Source organism: Eucyclogobius newberryi, unplaced genomic scaffold, assembly GCF_026437365.1.
Source record: "Eucyclogobius newberryi isolate DKJ021-1_F unplaced genomic scaffold, fEucNew1.0.hap1 SCAF_4, whole genome shotgun sequence".
NCBI classification, from domain to species: Eukaryota; Metazoa; Chordata; class Actinopteri; order Gobiiformes; family Gobiidae; genus Eucyclogobius; species Eucyclogobius newberryi.
Window position 1 is genome coordinate 23,001,529 of NW_027316056.1, and position 16,726 is coordinate 23,018,254.

Genomic DNA, 16,726 nt, shown 5'->3' on the forward strand with positions numbered 1-16,726 from the left:
CCTCTGTACAGAGCGTATACCTGTTGCGTCAGTGTTTGACAGCTCACTACGTGTTCGGCTCGTGTTTTCGCCCTGAGAATGTGCCTCGAAGCCATCCAAGCTACTGAAGACGGGTATAAAATGTTTTACAGTAAACAACTGCAGCCTCTTGGGTTTCTTCTTCTTTAACAGTCTCTCGTTTAACTGTGTCCATATGTTAAAACTGGGGATTTGTGAATGTTCAAGTTTGTGGTTTTGTTCATCAGGAGCTTTTAATCACTGACCGAATATATGAGGATGTTGTTAAAGGGAACGTGCTGCTGCATTTACTTTTATTACTTTGTTGTATGTACTTGCACTTGAAGAATCGGTTTGGAACTTTTTTGTGGCATAGATGTTGGAGATGTATTGAACAGTATCGCAGTTGTTCTTTCGGAGATATTTTAATTTTGCTTTTCGAGTGTATTGTTGGTAGTAAGAATGAAAAAGGCTGCAAAGTAAAAACAAAACCTGCGGTGTCATCTTCTGTTGTGATATTTCTGCACTTACCGTATTTTCCGGACTATAAGTTGCACCTTTTTTCATAGTTTTTTCCGGGGTGCAACTTACATTTATACTTATATACTTTATACTTATACTCCGGAGTGACTCATTTTGTTATTTTCATACTCCAGTGCGACTTATATATGTTTTTTTTCTTCTCTATTATGCATTTTTTGGCTGGTGTGACTTGTACTCCGGTGCAAATTATAGTCCGGAAAATACTGTATTTGGTTTAATTTTACAATCCTATCAATTGTATCCATGTTTTATGCCAATACTTAAAAACATAAAGTACATTTACAAGGGCGTTTTAGCACATTGCAATAACGTTGTCTGAATAATGTCATGGAGGTGATCCCAAAAATATATCTAATGTCTTCCAGCTCTACTCTAGCATTAGGCAAAATTATTGTCTTATTGATCAGTAACTGGCAAAGGATCAGTGAGTTTTAGGGGATCAGGATTGAGAGTTTGTGTGCAATAATATGCATCTTAATCTTTATTTCCTGTTTTTTTTTTTTTTAGTTCCCAGTATTGTAGCCCGCTTGACACATGAGAACCCTTCACTTGTGGTAACCCCCCCACTGCCAAACAAATCATGAAGTCATAATCGTAAACTCAAAAATAATTAGTGCTGCGCGTTTCCTGCAACTATTGAATTTGACGAACGGCCTCGCCACCCGACTCGCCATAATGTGTCAAAGTAACCCACCATCCATCCTGCCCATGCTTCATATTTTGTGGTTATGATCGACTTCCCCCATTGCCAGTTCCCTGCGCTGTGTTGCAGTGCGGATGGCTCTGCGGCCGGACCCTCCTAGTTCCTCTTCCGTGAACTGAATACTCTCAGTTATGCGTGTGGTTTGCTCGCTGCGCAGAACTGAAATCTGCCCAGAACAGCGGGAATCGACAATGGCACTCGACACCACAATGACTTCTCCCCTGCTTGCATTCCCATCCAGCCCAAAAGTGTGTTGATTTTTATCTGTTACTTTAGACCTTTTATACTGCATGTTCTCGACCTCTGCCTCTTGCCAAGCTGCCCACGACTTTTTTTTTTTTTTAGTGAAGCTTATTATCGAGGGGCTGGTTTCCACACACGGGACTGCGTTTCAACACTTCAGCACCATCTGCTATGCTCTGTGTCAGGCCACAGGTCACAGTGGGCCGGCTTCAGTGACACCAGTGAAAGATGGAGTGACTTTGTAACATTCTTTCAAACATTGCCTCTGAAGTGTGTTTCTGTCAGCTGTGCTTCCAACTGTAGTTTTTCAGTTGAAGGGCCCACCTGTGACAAAGTGCACATTACTTTTTAGACGTATATTGTAAACACTGTATGTCTACTTTACTCAACAATGCCATGTTGTTTGAGGTAAAGTGCATTCAGAGAGCACCAAGGATAAGTCGACTATTTGGTGCACTTAAAATGTGCTTTTTGATCATGTTTTTGGACATTTTTCCATGTTTCCTTCATCCAAGTAGGCCTATCTCTCAAACACATTTGGAATGTACAATATTTCACCAATAGTGTAACAAAACATGAAACCATAGTATCGATAAGGAGTTATAGATGTTACTAGGCTCACTTCTAAGCTTCTGTTTAATTTGTGTTGAGAGGTTCACCTGTTTTATCGTTAGTCTACAATTAGCATTCCTTGCAATCAAAGAAGAGTTGTTCTGTATGTGTGCTATGTTTATATTGATGCTGTACCATTAAGTGATTATAGACTAGACTCTCATCTATCCAACTAGGATATCATGGCTCCATCACTTTAAGCACATCGACATTACTTGTGCAGTGTGGAACTATTGCTTTGGAGAAAGTCTGTGCCGTTCAAGAGCTTCTGGTTTTATAATGTAATGATTCACTTTGAACAGGCCACACCTGCACAAGCTAAGCTCAACTGGACACGGCATGTTTTATGGCTTTAACGCCAGGTCCTTCTTTGTCATACATTTTTCCTTGACACTCTATGTAAACTTGCACATTTTTATATGAACTTCATGTGGAAAATGTGCTTTTTTCTACTCAAAACATTGCATTTTGTCTGCTGAGGGGGCCGTCAAATCTCATCACCACAGATAGCATGCAAATGTATTCCAGGCTTTGAAGCGCCTTGGAAATTGAAAGGCTACAAAGATTTAAAGCCGTCACCTCATGGGAACGACGTACATTAAAATAAGCTGCAGTGAAGGCCACTCGGTGTGAGTGAAGAAACAGACTTCCTTTCTCCAAAGCAAACTTCCTCATAAAATGACTGCGCCTGAACGTGCCTAACTCCGATTTGACATTGAACAGCTACCAATACAAGCCAAACTTAGACATATTTTGAAGGCTCCTATGACAATGGCATCGTTGTGAGGATTCAAGCTTCAATGCCAGGATGAATGTGCCTGATGGGACTTTAATGACGGCCCTGTGTTGAGTGTTGAGTTGCATATGTCCATGTAAAGTGAGGGAGCCCACACTAACAGAAGAGTATCCAGGTATCCAAGGAGAGAACAAAGTAATTGTGATGCTTTTGGATGATGCTTTTTGCTTCATGCCAGTGTAACATTTTCATACCTTTTTTGAGAAACATTAGCAATCGTTTAAGCTGAGTAAAACCAGACAAGAACGTGGGTTTGTTGTAATGTAGTTGAGTTATTATCTTTATCACTAATGCTACTTATGTATTGTCCCCTAAAACATTCCAGAATTTGAATCCATATTTTCCATATTTTGTCACTTCGGCAAATGTATGTTGTCACTAAACTGTGCAACGTTGACTTTGCGGAATGTTTCTCTGCTTTAATTGTGGTGGTGGTGCTTGATCTACTAAAACATTTATACTTCCACTAAGCTATGAAGAGAGATAAATGGAAGGAATGTCACCAACGAACAGGTCGCGGTTAAAATGAATACAAGCTTAATCACCCAAAACATCAAACAGTCGCGTATGCTAATAAAATGGTGCCATTGTCTGCATGAATGAGCTTTTAAAATTCCCTGAAAGTGCTCTTCTCATCTGTCGACTGCTTCAGTTTTACCCGGCAAGTACTTTAGGCCTATCTTTGTTTATGATTAAAAGCCATATAACCTAGCTATCTGATCTGTTCAAAGCGTAACATTTACATGTCTGTTTGTTCACAGCGATAAGCAGTCGTTAAGTGAATGAAATGAAAAAGACTTGAAGAGGAAGGCCCTTGGTTCTCCCTTTGATGGGATTTAGTCATTCATGCAAAGAAATACCACGCACATCTTCACCATTATACAACTAATACTGCATTTGTGTCACATGATTGTAAAGATATGTCATATTCACTGCAAATTTTATGGATTTGGTCAATGATGAGACCTCTTGAGCCCAAGTAAAATCATTTGGGTCTAAAATAATAGTTCTCTTTTGTTTTCCGTTTTTGTACAGAACTTTGTTTTAGAACCATTTTGGTTGTGGACTGTGGGTTGTGCTGGGGCCAGTGAGTCGTGACGTGAGTCATACTGTATGATCATGTTCCTTTGTAATGAGCCAAGTCATCCAGAAGTGCAGTTCACAGTGGTAATGGAAAGCACTGTTTTCTTATTTGTCTTGTTTATTTTTAGATTTACGGATGGACTGATGTTCAAATGCCCTCCTCTTGTGTGTTAGTCTGTTCTTAAACAGCTCTTGTTGTTGTGGGCAGTTGGTCTGGTCAATGTCTGCAGGGCAGATGTCCTCAGATGGTCAGCACATGATTACACTGGCCTACGGCACATCACTGAGTCATTTATGTATGTTTTACTAATTCCACTGTCGACCACATAATGCAGACATCCAAATGCATTCACTTGGACACTGCTCTGTCACAATTTACACCATCCAAGGCATTTTTATGTCGGGTTTTCTAAGGACATGCATGCCGTTACTTCTGTGGTAGTATCACGTTGCTACATTCACAGAATATTTCTTCGGGGTGTTGTGGAAGGGCAACACCAGGGAGTCTAGGAAAATTATATTTGTGACAGAGAAAATGGCATGTCCTTGCTTTCAACTCTAGACCTTTTCTATTATTATTCAGTCTAAAAAGATATGCAAGGAGGTCATGGATTCTATGCTCCACTTTAGAATGGTCTTCAGTTTGTACATCCCACATCTTTGAAAGTATCTCTCTGTTTGGTTTAGATAGTAATGTTACAGTTGAAACTCTTGCCTTGTGTCATGTTGCATTATATCGTGTTTTATATTATATTGCAGTTTATTAATGCCCCAAATAACTATCAAACCACTTGTCTCTGCTAAGTCAGAAATGATCCTGCATGGATTACCGGTGATCACTTCTGCCGAGGCTCCACGTTATGTTTTGATGAGACTGGCTCACACAACACTGGATGGACCAAAGCAGGTGGTTATTAGAAACACTTCCCAGGACAAAGTCGCACAGAAACATGAGTTAACTCAATATGAGGTAATCAAAAGTGGAAAAGTAATCTCCCTGCTTTACAGCTACTCTTTGTCTGTGGATCTCAAGATTAAATTTCACTTGTTCTTGTTTTTAGTCTCCTTCAGGGACAATTTTCATCAATGTCATAGGTTTATAATGGTTGTTGCAGCTTCTACATCCGTTGAGTTTATGGTACTTGTGGTTTGTTGTGACTGTTGCATTTACACAACAGGAAGAGGAAACACTAGCAGTGCGATAGTAGAAACTGTAATGTTCAGATAAACACAGAGCTGTTGAGTTGGTCGTTCTGTCAGAGCCACAGGGCAGTCTTTGTTGACAAGAAACTTATACCTGGGTTGAGGTAAGCAGTGATTGTCCAGAGATGTGATTCACTGCAAAGAATTTGCAGGGTTTTAACTTGTACTTCGTTTCTGCTTGTTGCTAATATTTTGGGCTTGTTTCAGCGCAGTCATTTTTTAAAATTCAATGTATATTTTTATTGTTTATTACATGTTGAATATTGGTAGAGGAAGTAGAGAAAGTAGAGGAATGTATGAAGTACCATAGTTTGATGATATAATTTCCGATGCAGGGCAGGGGCATATGTAACTCTATGGGAGATTCTGTTTTTGGAAGAAATATCAAAACCTATGATCCCAAATGTCACTCTTATCAGTATGTGTTAGAGATTGGCTCCACAAACTTCCCATGTTAATTTATGGTATTCAGTTCTTCTGTTTACTTACACTGACAAAGATGGGGATCGGTCAGGCCAACAAATCTATAATCCGATTACTAAACAACAAATCATAGTCTGATTTATTCCCAGCTCAGTGTAAAACTAAAGAGTCTATAATGTTGTGATGTCATGTGAACGCAATCTATTGTGAATATCCTGTTTCACACAGGAAACGTCTGCTCTTATTAATGTGCCTGTACTTTGAACATGTTACTTTAACTACTTCAATTTGTATAAACGTTGTACTTAATGAGTGTGTCTTTTCTGTTTTAGGGTCAGAGGTTAGTTTGGGCCACACCATGTCTGAATCTGCCAAGCACCATCCGGGCAAAGGGGACCAGGGCCATGCAGGCGACTCCAGCTACGTGGGCATCGACGCCATCCTCGAGCAGATGAGGAGGAAGGCCATGAAGCAGGGCTTTGAGCTCAACATCATGGTCGTTGGTAAGCAATGCATTCTCACAAAGCTTTTAAGATCATTTTGATGCGTTTTTGTAGTGTTTTTGCATTGTGATTTGCCGTTTTACTGGTTGGAACATGTTTCTTTACTTAGGGCCATGTGCTACCCTCTTTTTTTTTTTAGCACATTAAACAACAAACAAGGACCAGAGGGAAAACAAAATAAGCAAAAAATATATCTGAAGAAAAGAAAGGTTAAGCATATTAAGTCCAAAATATCAATCCCATCCGTCAATTTTGTTGATAGGGTTAGATTGAGTTCAGAAGTGTTTTTTTATTTTATTTTTCATTTTGTGTATGTCAATTATGGTATCAGTCCAGTCCTTAAGTTGGTGCAATGTGTGTTACTCTACTTACCGTACTTTTCAACTTCAAGACCGAAGATGCATTTTAATGCCCTCTTAACTCTGCTTGAGGGGACGGAGGGATGAATCGGTGCCACTTAAACCATCAGTTTGCCCATTGATTTATTTAAGCCCTATTTTTTCAGTCGTAGATTCCACTTTGAAATGCAAAAGTGAAATGCTCAATGTAACTATAGACATGTATTTTTCCTAAAAAATGTAAGCAGGGTGTGTTTTTAAGTGAGTGCTTTTTATGTTCCTATGTAACAAACAAACAAACAGCCACACAGCTGAGAGGATAAGAGTGGGCTGTTACTCTCAAAGTGGCATAATCACAGTGATTACTGCGGCAGGCTCGAGCACACGCAGTCGGGCAGCGAGGCGCTGTGAACAGTCGGGTACCGAAGTCCACAAAGAATGAACTGTTCGGGGAATAATGCAAAACATTTCATTTAAAAAGTGAAGATGCACAGTTTTGTGTGTATTTCTTGCGTTAAGGGTTATTATTAATTGAGTGTGAAGTGGTCACAAAGCCCAAAGTGTTGCATCAAAGCATCATAAAAACAGCTTTGGTGTGGTGGACTGTAATTCTGTTTCATTTGAACTGATTTTAAGTAATTACTCAAACCGACTTAATTGCCCTGTTCTGTTGCATTACAGTGGTGTTGTTCATATCACCTTTTACTTACTGTAGCTTGAAGGGTGTAATTTAGTTCTAGGCCTTAATAGGTGGCATGTTATCACAGATCCACTGGGATTCATGCCAAGCAGTGAAACTTGACATATTTTCCAAAGTCACTCTGCAAAGCTTGAGACATGGGAACACATGTCGCTCAATAACAGCCTATTAAACATGTGATCTAAGTCTGTGTTGTGAAACGTATGACAACATAAGCGAAGCCGAATAAAGATATGCTCAAACATGCACAGTACCAAGTCGATTTCAGTTACTGACACTGTCTGTGCAAATATTTGCCTGACGACTCACTTAAGTCCAACCTCTTACTGTGTATTTCCTCCTGATCCTCCAAAATCATCATCTCTCGGTGAGAGGCTGTTGCAAATGAAGCCAAAGGTTTATTTAAAGCCATTGGTTAAATTTAAATGGCAAAATAACTAAATCACACAATGGTATTTAGAATTGTAGAAAAATAAAACTAAGATTTTATTTCAATGCAGCTAAAACTGGCCGTGTACCAACCATAGGACAAAAGCTGCTGTGCAGATTTTCACTTGCAAAAGTAAACCAAGCACCAAAAGAGGATCTGCAAAACGGTGCCAATAAGTGAGGGAACTTGAAAGTGTCAATATCATGGGAAGTGGTGCATGACAATGCATCATTGGTGTTCAGTCAGATGAGTTCAGTTTTACTCTAGAAATACACAATCATGACACAATCTTGGCTAACTGAGGTGTCTCTTGATGTTTGTGGATGTGAAAGGTTGTAGCAGCTGCTGCCTTGGCTCCGTCTCCTGTGTCTGCTCTGTGAGATGCATTTGCCTAATCCCTGCCCTGAGCCAGATGACCTTTTGATTCCAATAATGCAATGGGGCAGCCGCGGTATCTTGGTGCTGTGTTCCAGGGTTAGAATTTGGGAAAACGTCTGGTTTTAAAAGGCAAACATTTGTATAATGGTATGCTTAGGAAGGACACCCATCATTTGATAAGGAACTTGAGATGGGTCATGTCTCATGGTAAACGTGTAGGGGAATAAGTTTACTCTTTATATTTCATGCATTGGATGGGATTGTGCTCTCAACAAAGCAACATTGGTCATGGTTGTTTGTATTTACTCCTCTTGACAAAGGACTGCATGTATCATAATTCAGCCACAAGAGGTTAGAAAATAAATTAATAGTTCCAGTTTACTGCAACATCCCATTCTTGTGTGTACAGCTGATACAGTGGTACTAAGGTGCTTAAGTTTAAAAAAGGGACTTACTGTGGTCATGAAGAAGATGCAATGCTTTTAACGCTTGGGTTTTCTCTTGGGATGCATGTATCGTCTTTTGCTCAATGGTACCTGCGATCCATGTGTTCAGGGCAAAGCGGTCTGGGGAAGTCCACTCTGATGAACACGCTGTTTAAATCCAAAGTGAGTCGCAAGTCAGTGCAGCCTGATCCAGAGGCGAGGATCCCCAAGACGGTTGAGATCAAGTCAATCAGTCACGGTGGGTTGACAGACACTATGCAGACTTTTAATCGAAACGGGCTTCACTTTATGTTGACCTACTGTATGTTGTATGCTATTTTCATGTATTTTTTTTAATTTATATATTTATATATTTTTTGGTAATAGATATCGAAGAGAAAGGGGTGCGGATGAAGCTGACTGTTATCGACACTCCCGGTTTTGGAGATCAGATCAATAATGAAAACTGGTGAGCTGATATAACCGTGTGTTTTAGATTTGTCACTTTTTCAAATGTAATTTTGCAACGATCCCTGTAAATCATAACGGTTGAGCTGCCATTTAATAAAGGTATCTTTCATGTAGAGGTGAGAGATATGACAAAAATATTTTTATATCGCATTTGTTATTTTTGAGATGTAAGTATATACAATATATGAACCAGATTAAAAAAAAAAAGTTAAATATTATACGCAAATAAACTAATTGAAGTAGCAATTTAAATATGGAGTATAGGCTCTCAAATTTACATATAAAGTGATATTTCCACACTATTGTGGTTTAATTTCTCGGTGCACACTTTATTATGTGTTATTTGTTACATTTAAATCTCATCACAACGTTTCCAGACATTTTTGCACATTTCTAATGGATTCTCTTAATAAAATCTAAGTACCGTCTATCAGGTAATCCCACAAGATATGGAGACCTCTACTTTCATACAGTAAAATCACAAGGGGAGAGATAAACAAATAAGATGCTCCTCCTTGGTGCCCTCACTCAAAACAAAACAAAAACATAGTAGAGAAAGATGCACGTTTTATTTGTAACAACAATTAATAAAATACTTTCCTTGCAAACCTGCTGCCGTTTGTTGGTCTTCCCGTTCTCCTCTGATCAACATTTGTTTTCAGCTGGCAGCCCATCATGAAGTTCATCAATGATCAGTATGAAGCGTATCTGCAGGAGGAGATCCACATCAACCGAAAGAAGACGATCCCAGACTCCAGAGTGCACTGCTGCATCTACTTCATCCCTCCCACTGGGCACTGGTAAGACTGTCCCCCCTCTCTGCCTTGGTCTGTCATCGGGAAACATTGCTGGTTTTCATTAGGCCTTTTAGTGTGGGGGAGTTTGTTGGCTAAATATTGTGGTTGATTCATTATAATCCTGATCTAATATAATTGATTAGGTTCAACATTTGTGGATTTACTTTCTGGATTCTTCATACCATTTTCAGTCTCTTCTTCAGTCATTCTACACTCGAAAGTAATAATCAATAGCGTGCATTTGTAAGTGATATCCGTAGACGCTTCAAAATCCATCCACTCCACGTTGCCCCATGAAAAGCTATATATAAATATATATTCAACACTTTGCATAACGTACAACTCGTAAAATGGTTGAAACATTTTGTCTCTAAAATAGTTCCTGGATTTATTAAGCTGTCAATGTGAGCTTACTGTTGTACTCAACAACTGCTTCTGTTTGGATTTCAAGTGCTCCAATGGCCACGCCAATGTGTATACTGTTCATTGTTGTAAAGTAGAAGATGTAGATATCAGAAAGTTACACCAGTAATAGTGGAAAGCAGTGTTGTTTTTGTAGTCTCAATTGAACCTAGATATTAATTTGAACGATATTGAAAAAAATCCCACAAACAGAGCAAAATCTGACCTTTTGAGAATGATCTTGAGCTTTATCAGACCTGGTATAAGACACGTTAACATAAAGGAAATCCTACTATATACTGTGTAAAAAAAGAATAACATACAGTTTTTTTTAATTATTGTTTTATTATAATTCATGTATCATAATCCGTATCAAATATCAAGCCTATTCCTTTTGAAATGTTAGTATTATGACAACACAAGTTCCCATAGTGATTAACAATCATTTTGCATGGTCAAAAGTCCTTTGTTGGCTCTAAACGGGAAGATACAGAGCACATTGTACATTCTCAAATGACCGTGCACAACACAGGCTCTCACTGTCAGCTGCCTGATATCTGTAACTCAACAGTTGTGCCCCTGCATGTCCTGGTGAGTGGGGTCTGTGTGTGTTTGACTGAGCCGTCATCAGGGGCTCATGATGCAGGGGCTCATGATGCAGCTGCTCCTCTCCGCCACGCTCACTACACAAGTCTTTTCTTTGTGGATCTCATATGTGGTCATGCAGAACCGTCAGATCATAAACAAACAAAAGTTTAAACAAGACTGTTATTCCAAACCAACCATGAAATGTAAATACTTCCTCTGCTTCATCTTTCAAAATATGCCAGGAAACAAGTAAAAAAAAGAAAAAAGTTTCACATTTAGCAACAGACAAAACCCTCCCCTCATGTCTTAGATTGTAGTTCACCCTTACTATTATCATTTTGTAGAATTTGCGCTGCCTTGTTGTAGGCCTGGTATCAATTCAACTTACATTAGACTGATACTGCAGAGCCAATGACCACAGTCCACCAATGGCAGGGAAAGTGTAATTGTCTTGATTTGATAATCCCAACAGTCTTGAATCGCTTGGCCCCTTGTTCTGATCTGATAAGACTGCTTTAAAGTAATTTTCATGTGAGCGTTTTTGTATCTTTGTTGGTTTCTGTGAGATGAACAGTGCTTAGTGGAGCGCAGCGCAGCCTTGGCCTCAGAAGCGTCACTGTTTTCCCTCTGGGTACTTTGCTGCTTCCTCATTGAACACAAAAAAAGGAAGGCTGCACTTTGACACTTCTCCACTCTGGACTTGTTTGTGGCCAAGCGGCAGGAAAAGCCACTGGCTCTGTGTCGGTTGGTCCAGATAGCTCATTAGTCACAATCCCTTGGTACCCTCCATACATCTCCTACATATTATCATTATGCATGCATGCAGAAACGTACATTTGTGCATGAATCTTTTATGTCCATACAGCATATGTTGAGGTGGTGAATTTCGTCTTTGTTTCTCATATTTGCTCAACCAAGGTTATCTTTTGAAATATAGTTGCGTCTTACATATGCAGGTCATTCAAATAATAATGTAATACATGCTAAACTGTTTTGTTAAAGGTGTTTGTATGGCCTGTTTATTTTAGCTATGCAGCGTACTCTGTTTGAATGAACTGTAGCGTGCAGAAGCCTTGCAGTACTTTGAGTGTTTGAGTGGACTGACAGCACCTGCCCCATGGTGGATGAACTCAGATGGCCTTTGGTGGTCCAGACTAATTGGAGGGCAGAGAACATGAGTAAATGTGCACAATGACAGGACTGAGGCTGACCCTGTTGGAACATATTGTATCGGGCCAAGAGCAATGTCAGGACCTCATCAGGTTTTAACATACTAGCCTCACAAGATGACGTAAAACATGTTGTAATTTAAAAAATAAATACTATTATTATATTCTGTAGAACATGACATGAGTGCATGACACATTCATTCAGAACAAAAAATATTTCCCAATATTTGATTGTAGGCTGGCAGTATTGACGGTCAATGAAAATGAGTTACGACACGGGCCCAGATTGCCCTCTAGTGAACAATATCATATGTTGCATCAACAAATACATTAAAAAAGATGATATATATTTTATTACATTTATAAGCATGTTGAGTGTCATTTCTCACCTGAAACATGCCCTCAGCTAGGTTACTTAAAACAAATGTACAGTAAAGTTGTGTTGAATTATGCTCTTTTCGTTCCTATTTGTATATGATTTTACTGAAGCGCTGGAGCTTATTTAAGCATAAGGTTTCATGCTCTTGTCTTTTTTTTTTCCCAGCCTGAGGCCTCTTGATGTGGAGTTCATGCGGCGTCTGAGCAAAGTGGTCAACATTGTCCCCGTCATTGCCAAGGCAGACACGCTCACACTGGAGGAGAGGGACTTCTTCAAACAGACGGTGGGTTCTGCAGCGCCGCATGAGACAATGGGTGCTACTACAAGGACATGTGATCCGTGTATTTCATCTAGAAATTCTGATTTAAATTCAAAAACGTAGTGCAGATCAGAGATTAGATTAAAAAAACTAACGGTAAATATTCTCCCCTTGAGTATTTTGTGTAATGAAAAGTGAATGCCAAACCTCTTCTCTCTCCTGGTAGTTTTATGGCAATGAAACGCTACTAAATGTTTGGACGTGCTAACAAATAAACTAAACTGAGACTGCTGCAGAAAGACTAGACCATATCAGTGTCAAATATAGAGGTGTGATTTGCACAAATAAGCCTTTGTTCAAAAATATGTTTCCTACACTTATTGATTTTATGAAATTTGGGTTGTTGATACAGTCAGTGTGAGTTCTTTACCTGGCAACAGAAAATGCGACAACATTTCAGTGAATGACCAGGTTGTACTGCATGCTTGGTAACAGGAGGAAGCACCAGCCATCTGCCTCCAAATGCATCACAGTAGCACAGAGGACCATGGGAACTCACGTATAATCATCTCTGTTACTGCCACAAAGTCCGCCGCAGGTTTATTTACCCAACCGTGCCCTGCACCTGTTCAGTTTGGCTGATGTTCAGACCTCTGCCCAGTCCCCAGCTCACACTGCCCCTTCATTACCGCTGAATTATATGTGATTATACGGGTTCACTCAAGTTCACGACTCGGCTCTGTTGGAAGCTTTTGGAGACCGAATGAAGAGACACTTAACGTAGAAGTAAGAATGTCTGCAATGAAATTAATGCATTCTGTCCTTGTTGTGTCAATGTTTCACCCTCCGTCTCGTCTTAAGTGGCACTTTGGAGTAAACTGAATTTGCAGTGAATTATTGAGGAATACTGAAAATGTCAATTGTGCTTTGGTATGTATTAAGTGTTGCTATTGTTGTATACGTCATAATGTTTTAACAAAAAGAAATATCAAGTAGTATAGCTTTGTCACTGGGATGTAGTTGCTTCTTGCAGCCACAAGGGGTCAGCCAAGCAATTTCTAGATTTGATCATGTTATTCTTAGAAATTGCAGAGAGAAGACATTTGTGACTCATTTGGTTGAGCATGTATTTCTGCAAGCCTGGTCTTATCTTTCCATTTTGGGTCATATTTTAGAGGCTTTTGAACTATGTATTTTGTTAGTAGATGTGGCCAATAATACTAATAATAATCACTGTAGTCATGTATTGTTTCATTAAGCCTCATCAGGCATAATCCTTTAACTTCAAACTCTCTCACTCATTTGATTTTACTGCTAAATCTGCAGGAGACAGAATTGCTGCGTTCCATCTTCTATTATGCTTTTTTTTCGTATTGCTTTATGTCTCTTAATGCCTCAATTATGTATTTTGGATAAGAAATCACTATCGGTTCCGCCTTCCCATTGTCTGTACTGTCCAAGCGGTAATAAAGCCTGGGTAGAACTGAGGCCTGGCACAGTTGCTGCAGAGTTCATGTTGCTTCTGTGTTGGTTGGCTGCATCTGCACTGTGTGACCCTGAAGATTATTGACCAAAAACATGGTGTGCCAAAATGTTTTCTCCCGTTTCTTTTCTCTGATTTGACATGTGAACCCGATGGTCTCGGTCTGTCCAGCTGGAAGAATCTGTTCCTCTGTGGCATTTGTGGTTTCAGTTCAGGTTCCTGTAACTCGGAGAAAGCTTGGGGGAATAACATTGTATGCAGAGAAAGTAGTTGTGAGATTGAGCTGCCCTTCATTAACATGTCTGTTATTATGAGGGCACAGTTACAATTGGTGGATTTTTGTGTTGACGGACCAGGCCGACTTCTGTCTAAGCTCCTCATGAGGAGATGTCATGAAAACATTTTAGTTCGATTATGTGAGGATAAACGCCACGATTTAACAATTACTAACAATTAATGAGGCTGTGATCAAACAACAGCTTTTATGAAGCTGCAACATGTTACTTTCTGAATGACGATATAAAATACATTTCACAATACGCTTATACTGCCCCTACGCTTCCACTTAAGGCAAAATAATATTTCCACTGAGACAAGAAGGTGGCGACATGGTACATCTTTTAAGCAACATATGATTTGACAATACCACAAGTTATGTCTTGATCTAATTTGAGCATTGTGTCTGATTCAGAGTCCATGGCTACGAGTTAACAGAAAAGTATTGTCTCTTTATGATGACCGATGTCTTTGCCGCCGGGCAGTGCAGGGCCGGTGGAAGATGGATTGAGCCTTTTGACTTGATTGATTGTTTTAGTTCACCAATCAGACTCTCTTCGTTTTCCAGCCCTCGTCTCAATTGTCGTTATAGAATACTTTGCCCTTGCTTACAGTACGTGTGCAACGCTGTCCTTGTCGAATTTAGCTTTGTTTATGGTCTTGGTAACATTGCTTTGCCGTATGTGTCCTTGTGCAGATTAGAGAAGGGCTGCGCGCTAATGGAATCGATGTGTACCCTCAAAAAGAGTTTGACGAGGACGCCGAGGACAGACTCATCAATGACAAGATCAGGGTAAGTCGAAACATAAAACAGTCATAAAACATCAAAATCATATTGTATTGAGCACGAATTCGTAATTAACTTTATTGATCCCGTGTATTGTATGGTAGGAGATGATCCCATTTGCTGTTGTGGGGAGTGACCAGGAATACCAGGTGAACGGGAAGAGGATCCTTGGAAGGAAAACCAAATGGGGGACTATTGAAGGTACATTTAATGGTGGCTTTAAAGTGCATATGACAGCTTTTCATGTATTTATAATTATAACTTTGTTTGGTGGGATAATACCTGTGGTAAATATTTAAAATGAAATTTAAGATAAAAATAATTTGGTGGTCTCATATTTCTATCAGTCTGTAAATTAGATGAGATTTGGCCCTTGTTTACAGTATGGTTGCTAGGTAACTGTCATGGAGTTGTGTCTGCTGCCAACCACGAAGTGAAATTATAAACACAAAATGGTCAAACTGAGGAAAGCTGAATTAAATGTCAATCATGTTAACTGTGTTTTAGTGAAATGACTTGCCTTATCTGTGATGTTGTGATGTGTTGAAGACAAATGGAGAGAAACTTTTCTGTTTTATTGACAACGCAACGGTACAAAATTGCAACTCTCCCAAGTAATCTAAAATCAGTAATTTTGTAATAAATCTAAGTAATTTTGGTTGTCAAGTACCTGCTATATTTATCCCCTTGTGTGGACACACTCGCACAACCAGCAGATTGTCTTCACGTGGAGAATGTGTGAAGTTTCTGGTCCGGCACAGTTTAATCTGTTCATCTGGTGAAAACGTCTGTGTGTTTTTGACTGCGTCACTAGGGAGACTTTGCTGACAGGAAGAGCAGATTTACTGTGGCTGCCCCAGGTCTCAGCCCACATTAGTGTGCAGTAGCTCTGATACACTTTGCATTAGCGACTTGGCCAAAACTCCGCTTTGGGCTGCCAGAGGAGACTGTGTGCAGGTGGATGTCCTCATCTCACTGCTGCTCTGGTGGACGACAAAAAAAAGAATGTGTGTGCAAATGGAGCACAAGCAGAAACAAACTGTCTACAATATAAAAGTGTAGACTGGTAGTGAGGGAAAAGGAAGATACTCTGTGCTGCCTGGTAGACGAGGGGTTAAGGCGGCAGCGCATATGCCAGGCTTCATGTGCAGCCGGCAGCAGTGTCGTGAGTACGAATCCCAGATCTGACAATTTTCTGCATGTCCTCCCTTCTCTCTTATCCCCATTTCATGCTCAGCTCAGCCATTAAAATCCTGTGTAAAAAAAGAAAAGAAAGAAAGAAAGAAGGAACATACTGTGTAGCCAATAGTTTACAGTTTTCAATTCCATGAACTAGCCTGCATAAAAGTCACAAACGTAGATTATAATTGTTTCCAAATCTGGACCCAATCCCTTTGTCACATCACCAGTATGATTCCAGTTCTGTGCACTTGAAGATCAAAGCACACGCGTTCAAGGCAGAAAAACAGATCCACAGACCAACTGAAGGCAAATAGCTAATTAAATCTGTCTTGAGTCAACAGTTTTTTGTATGTAATTGTATTTCTGCACATTGGGACATCCCTAGGCCTCCCCATGATCGTGGTACAGCTTGCTTTTTTAACAAGTTATTAGAGCTCTCCTTGGTCGTGACTAATCAGCACTCGCAGACCCAGCAGTTATTTCACTTCAGTCCTTTCAAAGTGAATTTAATTTCCTGCTCATGGATTTCAAAGCTTTACATAAATAGCACCCTCCT

The 16,726-nt window shown here is 39.7% G+C and overlaps 1 protein-coding gene across 6 annotated transcripts in view; it reads left to right on the forward strand.

Annotated features, from left to right (window-relative positions):
• The window catches only part of septin9b (septin 9b), a 62,311-nt gene that overhangs the window by 43,853 nt on the left and 1,732 nt on the right, over positions 1–16,726 (forward strand). For 5 of the 6 annotated variants that reach the window (XM_072462239.1, XM_072462238.1, XM_072462236.1 and 2 more), the window contains 7 exons: positions 5,936–6,106; positions 8,508–8,636; positions 8,765–8,846; positions 9,511–9,648; positions 12,349–12,466; positions 14,899–14,994; positions 15,093–15,189. In XM_072462239.1, coding sequence (XP_072318340.1) covers positions 5,936–6,106; positions 8,508–8,636; positions 8,765–8,846; positions 9,511–9,648; positions 12,349–12,466; positions 14,899–14,994; positions 15,093–15,189 — 831 coding nt within the window. Of the gene's footprint in view, positions 1–5,173; positions 5,285–5,935; positions 6,107–8,507; positions 8,637–8,764; positions 8,847–9,510; positions 9,649–12,348; positions 12,467–14,898; positions 14,995–15,092; positions 15,190–16,726 lie in introns of those variants that run through there. The other variant, XM_072462242.1, reaches the window with a different exon arrangement.